The sequence below is a fragment of the Apis cerana genome, linkage group LG2 (assembly GCF_029169275.1).
Source record: "Apis cerana isolate GH-2021 linkage group LG2, AcerK_1.0, whole genome shotgun sequence".
In the NCBI taxonomy this organism is placed as follows: domain Eukaryota; kingdom Metazoa; phylum Arthropoda; class Insecta; order Hymenoptera; family Apidae; genus Apis; species Apis cerana.
In genome coordinates, this window is record NC_083853.1 from 4,749,938 (window position 1) to 4,762,818 (window position 12,881).

Sequence of the window (12,881 nt, forward strand, 5' to 3'; positions counted from 1 at the left end):
TTTGTCTTTATCAAATTCTAATACCTTTTCTTCCATTTGTATTATACGATTCACCATATCCTGTTTCGCTCTCAAGAATTCTGCTTTCTGATGTCCATCGGTTAATTCATCTTTCAAGGAGGAATTGTTAACCTGAAATGAATAATTATTAGAAATTTTACAACGACAGTTAAATTTTTTTCTTTATGACATATGTATTTTATTTCTCTTCATTATTCATTTATTAATATATTAAACATATTTACAAAGTACGTAAAAAAAGAATACTTTTCTAAATTCTGAATCAATAAAAATAAAATAATCGAATAAATCAAAATTATTTTATAAATGAAGATTCATGTAAAATAGAACAGAATAAATAATAACTTTTTTGTTTAAAATTGAAGAAAATTGAGTTTGAAAATTCTTCGAATATATGTAAATTCGACCAATTTCTAACCAAATGTGTTCAATGTCTGTTATTTCGAACTTGATTTTCTTCAAAATACAATTTCAAGTTAAAAAATTTTACATTTTTGCATACATATTTGTATATTTTTATGCAGTAAAGTAACTTCCTATAATTTAGTTTATGTCATTTACAAACAGAATCATAGATGTTGAAAAACATTTTTATGTACTATTCTAATAAAAATTGTTATTGAATGTAATTATATCGCTTAATGTAAATATTTATCCGCCATAATTAAATAATAATTAAGACCATGTAAATAAAAGTACACGTAATATGAAATTTAAAATTAAAATTAAAAAATAATTACAAATTTGTGAATTAAAATTCATCGTATATTTTTAACAATGGAATGGATTAAAATTTCTTAGGATGAAATATCACAAAGTAAAGTGGTAAAACGAGGTAGAAAATGTGTCAACATTTACATCTATTATGCAATTTTAGAAAAAACAGTAATAGTAAATTGATTATGTTACGCGTTATATTTTGAATCAATAAGATGGCAGTGATACGATATTGATTGAAGATAATGCGTAATGACATGTGTTGTCACATGTGTATGTGCGTAAAACGTCGGTACCGAGTTAAAATTAAACGCAATTATCTGAAAACAATTGCATCAGTAATTATACCATTTATGTTTAGTGGGACAGAGAAGACAATGCGATTATTAAATGGACAGGGAGCTATGAAAATATTATATGTACGAGTAGCGCCGGTAATTTTTTAAGAATGTATTAAACTGTTATTTTTTTTGTCGCTAGTCATTTATTTACAATTTGTCTCGATTCTTGTAATTTATTTATTATTTATCGTGATTAAATTATATTTTTTTTAATAATTAATATATCCTCATTAATCATTCTCATTAATTTGAAGATATACTAATAATAATTATTGATAAAATTGAGTAGAAAATGTTTATAAAAAATTTTTTCAAAACTTTCGTTATCAATGCAGATTTGTTTGTCCCAATATTAGAATTTTTCCCATCGTTGAATAAGATTTTAAGATTTTAAATTTAATTTTTTCGATTGTATTTGATATATATTAGCAAGAACAGAAAGAAATTTTGTTAAAAATATTAAATTTGTACGCATAGAATACTTTACCTTTTGAATGCGTTTAACTTCGGCTTCTAAATCTCGTATCTTCATGGTGGCTTGTACCAATTGTTCTTGCAACTGTCGTACGTGGTTCTGATTTTTCGAATTTCGATTTTTCGCGGACGGCGGGTCCCAAAAAAATACTTCGCCCTCATCATCTTGATTATTATCGTTCTGCAACGAACAGATCATTGAAATTACAAATAATAATAATCCGAAATCCAGCATTTTATTCATTATTTGACAGAAGCTCATAACAAATAATTCTCTTCCAATCTCATTAAACGTAATATACATCGAAGATATTATAAATTTCCCAATCGACGTATTTCACATACATTACATTTCTACTAAATAAACATAATTGTGAACAATTTCGACGATTAATCGTTATTTTATGATACGTTCATATTTTATCATGCAAAGATGCAAGATAAAATTATACAGGAGCCACTATTATATCAAAGAGATAGAATTAAAAAAAAAATTCACAAAGATCTTTTAAATAGATCCCGATGATCTTTCGAAAGCAAGATATGCATCGGTGCATTAGCAAACATGTGGTTCGATTGAAAATTCAAATGTCTTGTAACAATTCTTACGAAAACGAGCGATAATTCGCAAGACATACACACGTACAAAAAAAAAGTGTCACACGTGTTTTAATCACAAGAAAATATTATTTATCGAGACGAATAGATCGGCAAATCGTAACGTACCATGACATTTCAATGGCCATGTCGGATGCGAGTAATTTTTATCGGAGAGGAAACTCGCGATTATATCGCGTAAAAAATAGTGGAGATCATTTTTCGAGTGACTTATGAATTTCAGAGAAATATTAAAGAATCGTATTATTATTAATTTATATCAAATAATCTATTAATTTTTTTCTCCTAAATTAATTAAATTAATAATTAGATCTTAAGAAATTAATAAACGATTAATTGAAGTTAAAATAATAAATGCTTATATTATAATATATTTTTAAAAAAAATTACGATCAATAAAATGTATTTTAAGAAATTAATTTAGGTCAAAATATTCTTTATTTATACAAATGTAATCTACATTTAATATAGATACATTGAGTAACGAATGTTATTGACAAATCTGCTTTAAGATATTAACAAATTGAATTACAGTTTTATTTATTCAATAAATTAAAAGAAGTTCGAATTCTTTATAAATAAAAATTTATAAAGATAAATAAGTAAGCACTTTGGTGAATATAATGCTTTATATATTTTAACTCGAATCTTTCCGAATAATAATACTTTAATCGGAACTTTCCTATCCTGTAAATGTATGAATCTAGCTACTTGCTTTTTGAAATTCAAGTATTTTATAAGATTTAACGAACGTATCCAAACTATGAGTAAGTTTTCGATTTTTATAATTAGTAAAAACATGCGAATATTTTTATAAAATTAATATAAATCTGATTATGAATACAATGGATCATTGATGTCAATGATATTGATATTTAACTTGCATCGTTAAATATACAATATATAGTAGATACACAATCCTAAATTCAATATACCCAATTGTCAAAACATTGCATCATGAATCGTGCCACACTGACGTTTCTCTGCAACTTTTTGACTCGAAGCAGGATGTGACCAACTGGTAAGCAGCGTATATGATTACTAACTTATGATTGTTACACAGGTTTACATAAGTATCTCGTATGCCAATGAACAATGCAACCTAGCATAGACGTTGTTGCTGCGACCATGGTCTCGTGCGAAAGGAGAGGAGAGAGAGAGAGAGAGAGAGAAAACTGGGAAAAAATAAAAAAGAGTAGCGGGGATGGGCGCACTTATGCAATCGAAATTATGATCAGTCTCTTTGAGGAAGAGAAAGAAAAACGACATTGAAGATACATTCGGTTTTTCAAATTGCCCGCACCCGATGCGGGAAAGGATGTCAAGATTTTACGGTGAATTGAGACCTTATAAAAGCCTTGTCATTCCATAGAAATTGCCTCGATTATGTAACCCCTCGTGTACTCTCTCACGTGTTCCATGCATATTTCGCCTGTTGTTTTTATCTATGCAAAAGCCGATCGGATATCTCAATTTAATTCAATTCGCACCGCCAGATACGGTAAATTAAATTTGTTATTGAAAACGCGTGCTGGATAAATTGCAATCTCGTTTCCTTTTTATCTCTGTTTTTATTTCCTTCTTTTCTTTTCTCTTCTTTTCAAAGTTGTTACGGTTCGAAGTTTGTTCGAATTGTATTTTATGATATAAATGTAACGGGTCCTTTAGATAGTTTAGAACCGAGGATCGTTGAACGAACGGGTTGTATTCGCTCGTGTGCCTTTCGTTTTTTATTATTTTATCTATTTATCTATTTAATAATTTTTATATTTGAAATGAGAACGGTTAAAAGTGTATATATTTGTTTTCAATTGTCGAGGAAACTAGGTTATTGATAAGCTAACTGAAAAGCTTTTTTCCTTTTGAATTTATATTTTTATTTATTTATTGGCGAATCACTGTATATATAACGTGAAAGAGATAGATATTTCAAAATTTCAAAATTTTTTCAATTTGTTTAGTGGAATTATTTTATTAAACGTAATAGTGTGGATAATAATAATTTATTCTTAGAAATATATTTATTTTTTTATTATTTCCTATATGATGGATAATTTTCATATTCAAAATAATAAGATAAAAGTTTAAAGTGAAATACGAACGAATATATATATATATTATTTCTATTAATAGTTAATAATAATTGAATAATAATGCGTCTTTCGTTCTCTATCGTTCTCTATGTAATAAATGCGCAATTATATGTTTCAAACATGAAGAAATATCAGATGATTGAATAATTTCAAACCTAAATAGCATAAACCATAGAGAAGTAATCTAATAAAGTCAGATTTAATAAATTACAATAACTTCATGAATAGAAAAATAATTCAAAAGCGAGTCACGAAATTTTATAATGCGCTCAACTATAACTCGCTTGAGAAAAAGGGAAAAACAATTGTTTCAAAACTTACAATGCCTCGTTAATGAACGCCACATCCAATTTAAATTGTAAAACAGATTATTATCCCTGAAAAAAATAAATTTACAGGGACACTCGTAAGGATTGTTTCGAAAAATGTGGAAATTCCTTTGGTCAAGAGTCAATAGAGAGAAATAGCTTGTCAATTGATTCGAAAGTCCTTCGCCATGCATTACCATAATTCTATACAAATTATTCAATGGGTTGTCATTGTGTCCACGCATAACCCTGACAAAAGACTACAAATAGGTTTTTAACCTACCATAAGTTTCTCCCATCTCGACAGGGGAAGCAAAGATTCATCTTTCGACCGGGCTTTATGCTGCCCAAAGTTCTTTCATCTAAAAGTCAATTCTTCGCCTACTCCAGACAAATCCTACGTTTTCTTCTTTGCCACCAGTAAAAAGAAGTAAATAATAGTAAAAAGAATAGAGCAAAAATGTTAGGCAAAAATGTATTGTGTATGGGATGTGGATAATAATTCATAGAATATTTTTTGAGAATTGATCTTGAGGATTAAATCGAATACAAACGTATGCAAAAATATCGGTTGAAATTTATTTATAAGTTTATAAAGCAATTGAGTTTGCATTAGGCGAAATGAGATAGAGCAAGATAACTGTATCTTCGTCAAAGCGCCATCTTACTCCATCTCTTGTCTCACTTTATCTAAAGCAAACTTGAATTGCTTACAATTAATTATAGTAATTGCTTTCGTGATTGTTTTAACCTTTAAAATCGATTCTCTCAATATTTTATATTAACGCTCTCGTTATAATTTTTAAGAAAAAAAAAGAGCTCGTTTTATACAAAGTAATTAATTTAACGAGTTGTAATTTTTCCACAGTGTTAACATTGAAGAATCATATAACACATCCTTGGAAAATCGATTCAACATGAAGAAAAAATTATAATATTCAATGAAAAATTATTAATCATTATTATGTAAATTATGATGATACGTATTTAGTTATATTTTTTGTTTAAATTTTCCAAAGATTGATACGCAAGAGGACGGAATATTTCCATGATCTTTCCTGTCTTTTTTTTGTAAAGTAATTTGAATAAACAAAAATCAATTCGTCGATGCATATGTTGGAACAGTTTGGTGTCGCATCGATGCATATTATTCATACGACCCTCTCAGATATGCGACTGATACTGAAAAGCTTTCGATGCACACTGTCGAAATGGTAATCGATGCACGCGCGTTATGCATCTGTCTTGCCTGCCTCCGACTGATATTTTTTTAAATCGATCCTGCCCGCGATAAACAGTCCTTTTGCCCCCGGAATATAACCCCGATTTTAGCGCGAAGAGAAAGAAATAATTTAAATAATTTTCAATTTCCCCTTTTTCCAATAATGTGAGAATATAAAACTTAAACTTGTTGCGTAATCTTGTAATACATCAATCTTCCTAAACGATTGTGTGTTCCCCTAATTAACCTGAATTCTAAAACTTTCATTATAAAGAAAAAAAAAAAAAAGAAAATATAATTCTCTTCTTAAATTTTGATTCGATCTTTAAGAAACACAATTTTCTCATTTTATATCAACACATCTCGTGTATATATCTTCATTCTCATACCAATTACCGATTATCGCAATTTTATTATCTTGTTAATAATATTCTTAGAGATACGAATCGACAGATGAATAATAATAATAATAATAATAAAAAAAAAAGAATTAACACGTCTATTTTTAGAAATAACCAAGACAAAATATGTCAGAAAAAAGCAGTTGCGTGAAAAAAAAAAAGTTGGGCTGAAACATTGTATTCTTACAAACATGCAGGCGCCTCGTACCCAAAGGGGAGCGCAACTCTAATGAATATGAAAGGAGTCTCCGTTAGGTCAGGTCAAGGAATAATGCATCGTTTGACTTGCATACAGTCTTACACGACAAAAGTTTCCTTTTTTTTTCTTTTTTTTTTTTTTTTTTCCATTACGGTCTGTTTATACGTTTATTTCACCTTGAACATATGATATGTTAAGATTGACAGGGAGAAGATTCCAGGGTCGTTTGGAAAAAAAAATGCTACGCAATTTATGCATCGAATTAAGGGCTCGTTCTGTTGATATATTCATGATTGATATATTTTTCATTTATTATTATATATGGTAAAACGTTAATCTTTTTCAAAAAAACGTATAACATTAAGAGATGTGTTAATTTCACTTCACACATATTTATGATTACAATATCATCTTTGCGAAAAGATATTGCATGTAATTCATTAAAAATTATTATTTGGAAAATGAAAACGAGGGAAATGATATATCTGATACGATCTTACAATGCATTTACCTCGCATTAAGGGAAATTACAAGATAAAAAGAGATCACCGATATCGCCGATCGAAATTTGATTGAATTAATTGAAGAGACAACAAGTTTTTATCGGGTATTTTGCACACGAATCACATTGATTATAGACTAAAAATATATAAATAAAAGAATTCTTTTGTTAGATGAAAGAGAATAATGAAATGATGAAATAGGAAGTTGATTGTATTATTTCTTTTAATTAAATAAAAAATTATTATATGTGAATAATATAGATATTTTAATTAGACTTTAATTTATTATTGTATTAAAATCTATTTTAATTTTAATTCATGGAGACAAGCATTTAATTATATATGGAAATACATGGAAATATATATTGGAATAGTAATTTTTCCATTACAATTTCAATATTTTTCAATATTATCAAATTTCTGATATTTGATTTCTACAATATATTTTTATTATAAAATTGAATCAATAAAAAATTTATTAAATGTCCATATGTTCATCATTGAATTCATATAAAGAGCTATAAAAAATGAATAAATAAATAAACGGTAATTTGGTTTTTTGTATTACTGTAAAAAAATACAATTTTTTCTTTATAAAGTAAACCGTCTATGATGAAATAGAATGATAATAATTTTCTGTTTTCCAACATAGTGGTCAATATCTATTTGCTTTACACGTTTCAAAAAAAAAAAATATTTATTTTATCTATTGTATCAACCTTTGATGCAGATCGTGAATGTGTAGACACAATGACATAGATTTATAGATGCATATGTTTTTTAAGCTGTTTATTGATATTAAAAGATAAAGAAAGCTGATGACATGGTTATAAATTAATTTTTTTAAAATAGAATTTCATAAACATAATTTAATTAGCGAATTTAAAAAAAAATAAAAAATTAACGTCTCTATTCTTAATTATTTGAACGATTTCGAAGATTGTGAAATCACTTTGTAATAAAATTGGCGTTAATTATTTTAAAATAGTCTGCGCTAAGCATTAGTAAGAAACTTTATTTTTGAAATTAAAATCATAACTTGCCTTTCATAATTAAAAATTATTATTATTTAAATAAATGAGTGAGTGGAAATGTATTCAAATTATATATATATATATATCAGACATAATAATATAATTTTTATTATTTTTGTTATATGTATGTAGTTATATTATTTAAAAGGAATAGATATATATAATTATAGGATAGATATTTATTATCATTTATGATTATTTGAATAATAAAAACTTTTATTAGAAAAAAGAGATATGAAATTTTATTAGAAAAGATAAATAAAACAAGGTCAAGCTATTGCAGATATTAATAACTATAAGTAATAAAATATAAATTGTAAATATAACTATCAATAAAAAAATACAAAAAGAAATTTTGAATGTTTTATAGTTATAAGATCCATGCAATTTTTGTGAAAAGATAAATGATATAAAGGAAATATATATTATTTCGAATATTAGAATTAATGATAAAAATTTAATATAAAAATAATTCTATAAGTAATTTATCTCAGTAGATAAATACTGACAAAAAGAAATTATCAGTAAGTAATAAGTTTGTTGCAAGTGCCACACCTTTTCGGATAAGAAAATGGAATTTTTGATTAAATACTTTTATATGATTATCATTTAATAAATTTTCCGTTTTTGCTTAGGCTTATGAGACGTTATGAGATAACGTGTGCAGTGTGCAATTATTTGAATGATTGCAATAAGATAAAAATAAATCATGTACTTTTCTCTTGATTTTATTACATTTTACAAATGATATTACAGAGATATGAAAATATAATTAAAAAATTTTAATTCTATAATTTTATGTGTATTTAGTTGTGACTATATTAATACAATTATTTATACAATCACAATTAATTCTTTAAAGAAAAAAAAAGAATAAACTTCATATAATTTCTACAATCTATAAATAGATTAATTTTCTTGCAGAAATTTAAGATTTTATAAATATTGAATTTTGAAAAAATATATCAAATTGAAAAAATTGATTTTAATTTTAAAAATGATTCGCTATATCAAAGATATGATAATATAATTTTGGATAAATATTATAGGATGATAAGGAATAAACTGATTATATCATACAACAGATATCATTTATGAGCTTTGTTTGCAATGTTATTTTCGTTTTAACGTTTATTGAATTTCCTAATTCAAGCTAAAATCAATATTTACATGACACTTTAAATAATAAATTGAAGAAATAATGAATTAAACTTATCACTTAAAATTTATACATTTTGTGACAAGTCTATTTTATTTTAATACCAATTATTTTAATACCGTGATTTAGAAAATCTAATAATTATTACTTAAAATTGCATACATTATTATAACATATTTTTTAATAAAATCATAAAAGATCATGAGACAAATAATATCTCATAAATGTCTTTAAATAATAAAATGTATATTTTCTTAAGTTGATTAAATTTTGTAAAAAAAATAAAAGAAAATCGTTTTTATATTCTAAAAATTATATTAATATCATGATTAAAATAAAAATTAATTAATTCTATTTTTTTTTAATTAAAAACATTAAAAAATAAGACTTACATACTATATATAATTATAATATATAATTGAAATTATACATCTTTTCCTTATATGTTTCTTGATCTATCATAATCTTAATAGATATCTATTAGCGTAAGTGGAAATAAGTCAAGATCGTGGATCGAAGAATTATAAGCGAAGATATTCAATGTGGAAAATGAAACCTTGTTTTATATGGATTGTGGATGTAACTTCGAGGTCTCTAAACAGTAATTATAATCTTGTACAGATAAATGACGTCACAGAACCTCAAACATGGTGACGAGTCATTCGAGCACCATTAAATGTATATTGATCACCGCACTCCAAGTGAATCACGTGTAGCAAGGACACGTGTATTCTAATCCATTCTACAAATAGTACTTATTTCTTTTTGCGGTCTAAAAAGATTTAATTAGTAATTGATGCTTAATAAAAAAAAAAAAAAAAAAACGATGCAACAAGATCTATTCAAGTTTCTTATACAATATTTTTAAAATTTAATTTACGATTCTCAAACAATTTAACATTTAATAACAAGAAAAGAATTTTAAGAGAAGATAAATAATATTCAATTTATAGAAGATCCAAGTTATATTCAATCGATCAGGATTACATTTTAAATTTCAAAAAGTACGAGTATATTAAATTTTTTCTATACACTGAATATTTATTCAATAATAAAAACACGAATAATCCTATTTCTGAATGATTCGTGTGTAACTGTGTCACCTTATCGAAGAGACATCCTGAAACTAAATGCTGTAGTTACTGATAACAACCGTGGGAAAGGAAGTTTCTATCAGCTTGCTGGTAGAAATGTACCTTACTTTAATCTCTACTAAATAATATATTTCAATGTCTCATAGCAAATAAAATTCGTTCCCTTCAAAAATTGATAATAGAGATATAAGATAGATAATTAATCTTTCCAAGTATATCGTATATTCTCGTCTTGTCGAAAAAATTATTTTAAAACTTGAAAAGAATAATATAATATTTTTTATTTCGAGTTAAAACTCTTGTCCACATCAAAGAACGTTATCATCGCGAACAAAAATCAATCGAACGACGTGACCAGATATTCGTCAGATATCGCTCAACTCCGATCGATCAGATCTTTCAATATTTCCTTCTTCGATATAATTTTCGAATGGGGGACTCGCGATGAAGAAGACGGTTGAACTGCGACGTTTAAATTCGTGCAGATGCTACTCGATATTCTAATGCGAGAGCTATGTCAACACAGACTGTAATAAAACTTGCGTCACATCGTTTGTACGTGTCCATATGCTTTGTTTCAATGATACGGAATTTCTTTGTCATTGGCGGCTCTTTTTCACATCATGCAAAATTTTACATAATCATTCACGAAGATACACGTCAACATTTCAAGGGATGAATTTACATTTTAAATAAAAAATATAAAATATACTTATATTCTATACATTATATAATTTAATTTTCGAGTTAATAAGACAATTATTAAGAATGCTTTATATGCTGACGTATAAACTACGTTTTATACGTTAACATACGTCCTTTATTGTGTGACTATCTTTGCAAAGATGTTCTCCTTGGATAAAGTGAAGTAGATCTTTTGATGTTAATTCCACACAAGGAGATATACAATAGCATTTGTTGAAAGTATTGAGTATTTTCTTTAATCATCTGGAAAATAAAAATGTACAAAACATATTGCTTATTTGCTGTAATTAACTTGAAAATAATTGTCTCTAAAATTATATATTTTTTAATTATACGATTATTTCAGCAAATGAACAAATGACACATGAAAATTTTTATTTATTTTAGTGCGTAGATTTACTTTTTGAGATATTAACACACACATATATCTGACTCATCCTGTATATTCGATCGGATGAACGATCAAACATCGAGAGACAAGAATCGACAGTTATGAAAACTGTTGGTGGACGCGTGTCGCAGCTAGAAACTATATTATGTTTTCAATTGATGATCGAGTATCTTCGTTGTTATTTCTCCACTATAAGCAACGTGGATAAAATTAAACGAAACTCAAGCGAGACACATGCTACGCAATTCGATATTGTCGAGTCTTTGTGATTGTAAATTTAATTTAATATATGAAAGATAATATAAGATAAAAAAATAGATATGCAAATGAACAGTCATATTCCTTCATTCAAAGAAAAAAAAAAAAAAAAACCTAGGAAGCAAAGTATCAAATTGTCGTCGAAGTTTTAAAAGATCAGACCGTTTTATATTATATTACAAAATCATTATAATGCAAACTATAATTATTAAAATTCTACCAATTAATATTTGATAATAATTATTAAAATATTTACGATATTTTAATAACGAATAAATTAGGCGAAATCAAAAAATAAAGATTATATAATTAATAAATAATAATAATTGTAATAATGTATTAATTATGAATATTATTGATAATTATAAGACTAATTTTACAAAAAATAATATGAAAATATGCAAAAAAAAAATCTGAAATCTACCAAAAGAATATACTATAGAATTATAATTACAGTATTCATTTATTTTTAGTATTTATGCAATAAAATAAAATTAAAGGATGAAAGTTGTGTAATAAAAAATAAAACATTTCATTAAAAATCAACATTAATTTTGTTAAAAGCAGCTTCTTCGTATCTTTAATAATTACAGAAATAAAAAAAAAATCTTCCTCGTAATTTTTATCGATTTGGTCAACAGCACTCTTAATAATTACCCTCATCATTTGCGATTGGATGTAATTATTAACCGCATTTCTTGCGCGAGAATCACGTAATAAATACATTTTGTAACATGCACGGGATTACGCGTAATCGTGTGGCACACGGAACAATTATATGCAATCAGTGATTGCCCGTTTACATACGCTTTCGTTTCATCTCACGTATATCAATACCATTTCTGGGACGAGAGATTTCGTTAATTGCACGCCTCGTTCGAATCCTCTGCTCTTCATTTCGATGTGCCTAACAAACGTTCGTTCTACCTCTGATTTACGTTAGCTCTATTACATCACGAATTATTCTTCACTTGATTGACAAATAAAAATTAATCGTTAGAGAGGATAGTTCGATTCTTTTAGTTAGATGTCGAGAGTGTCTCTAAGCGAGTTAAAAATTAGTCAGATTAAAGTTGATAGATCGAGGACATTTAAAAAATTTTGTCTAAAGTATGAAAAAATATATATATATGCGCATAAAATAAATAGATTATCCATATTTTATATGTGCTACGTGATAACAATTAGGAAATGTTGATATTCATTAATATTATTATATAAAAATTAATTAAGTGATAAAAGCATCAACACGTTCTATTAATTATAAGAACAAAAAATGTAAAATTTGTTGTACATTGATAAATTTGATAGCTTTGACAATATTAAAAACAAATATTCATTTT

The 12,881-nt window shown here is 26.3% G+C and overlaps 1 protein-coding gene across 4 annotated transcripts in view; it reads right to left on the reverse strand.

Moving 5' to 3' along the window:
- LOC107996024 (thyroid receptor-interacting protein 11) overlaps positions 1-12,881 on the reverse strand; it is a 59,059-nt gene that overhangs the window by 10,499 nt on the left and 35,679 nt on the right. For all 4 annotated transcript variants that reach the window (XM_017053876.3, XM_017053877.3, XM_017053875.3 and 1 more), the window contains 2 exons: positions 1,567-1,734; positions 25-132 (listed from right to left, as the gene is read on the reverse strand). In XM_017053876.3, the coding sequence (XP_016909365.2) occupies positions 25-132; positions 1,567-1,734 (276 nt within the window). The remainder of the gene's footprint in view (positions 1-24; positions 133-1,566; positions 1,735-12,881) is intronic.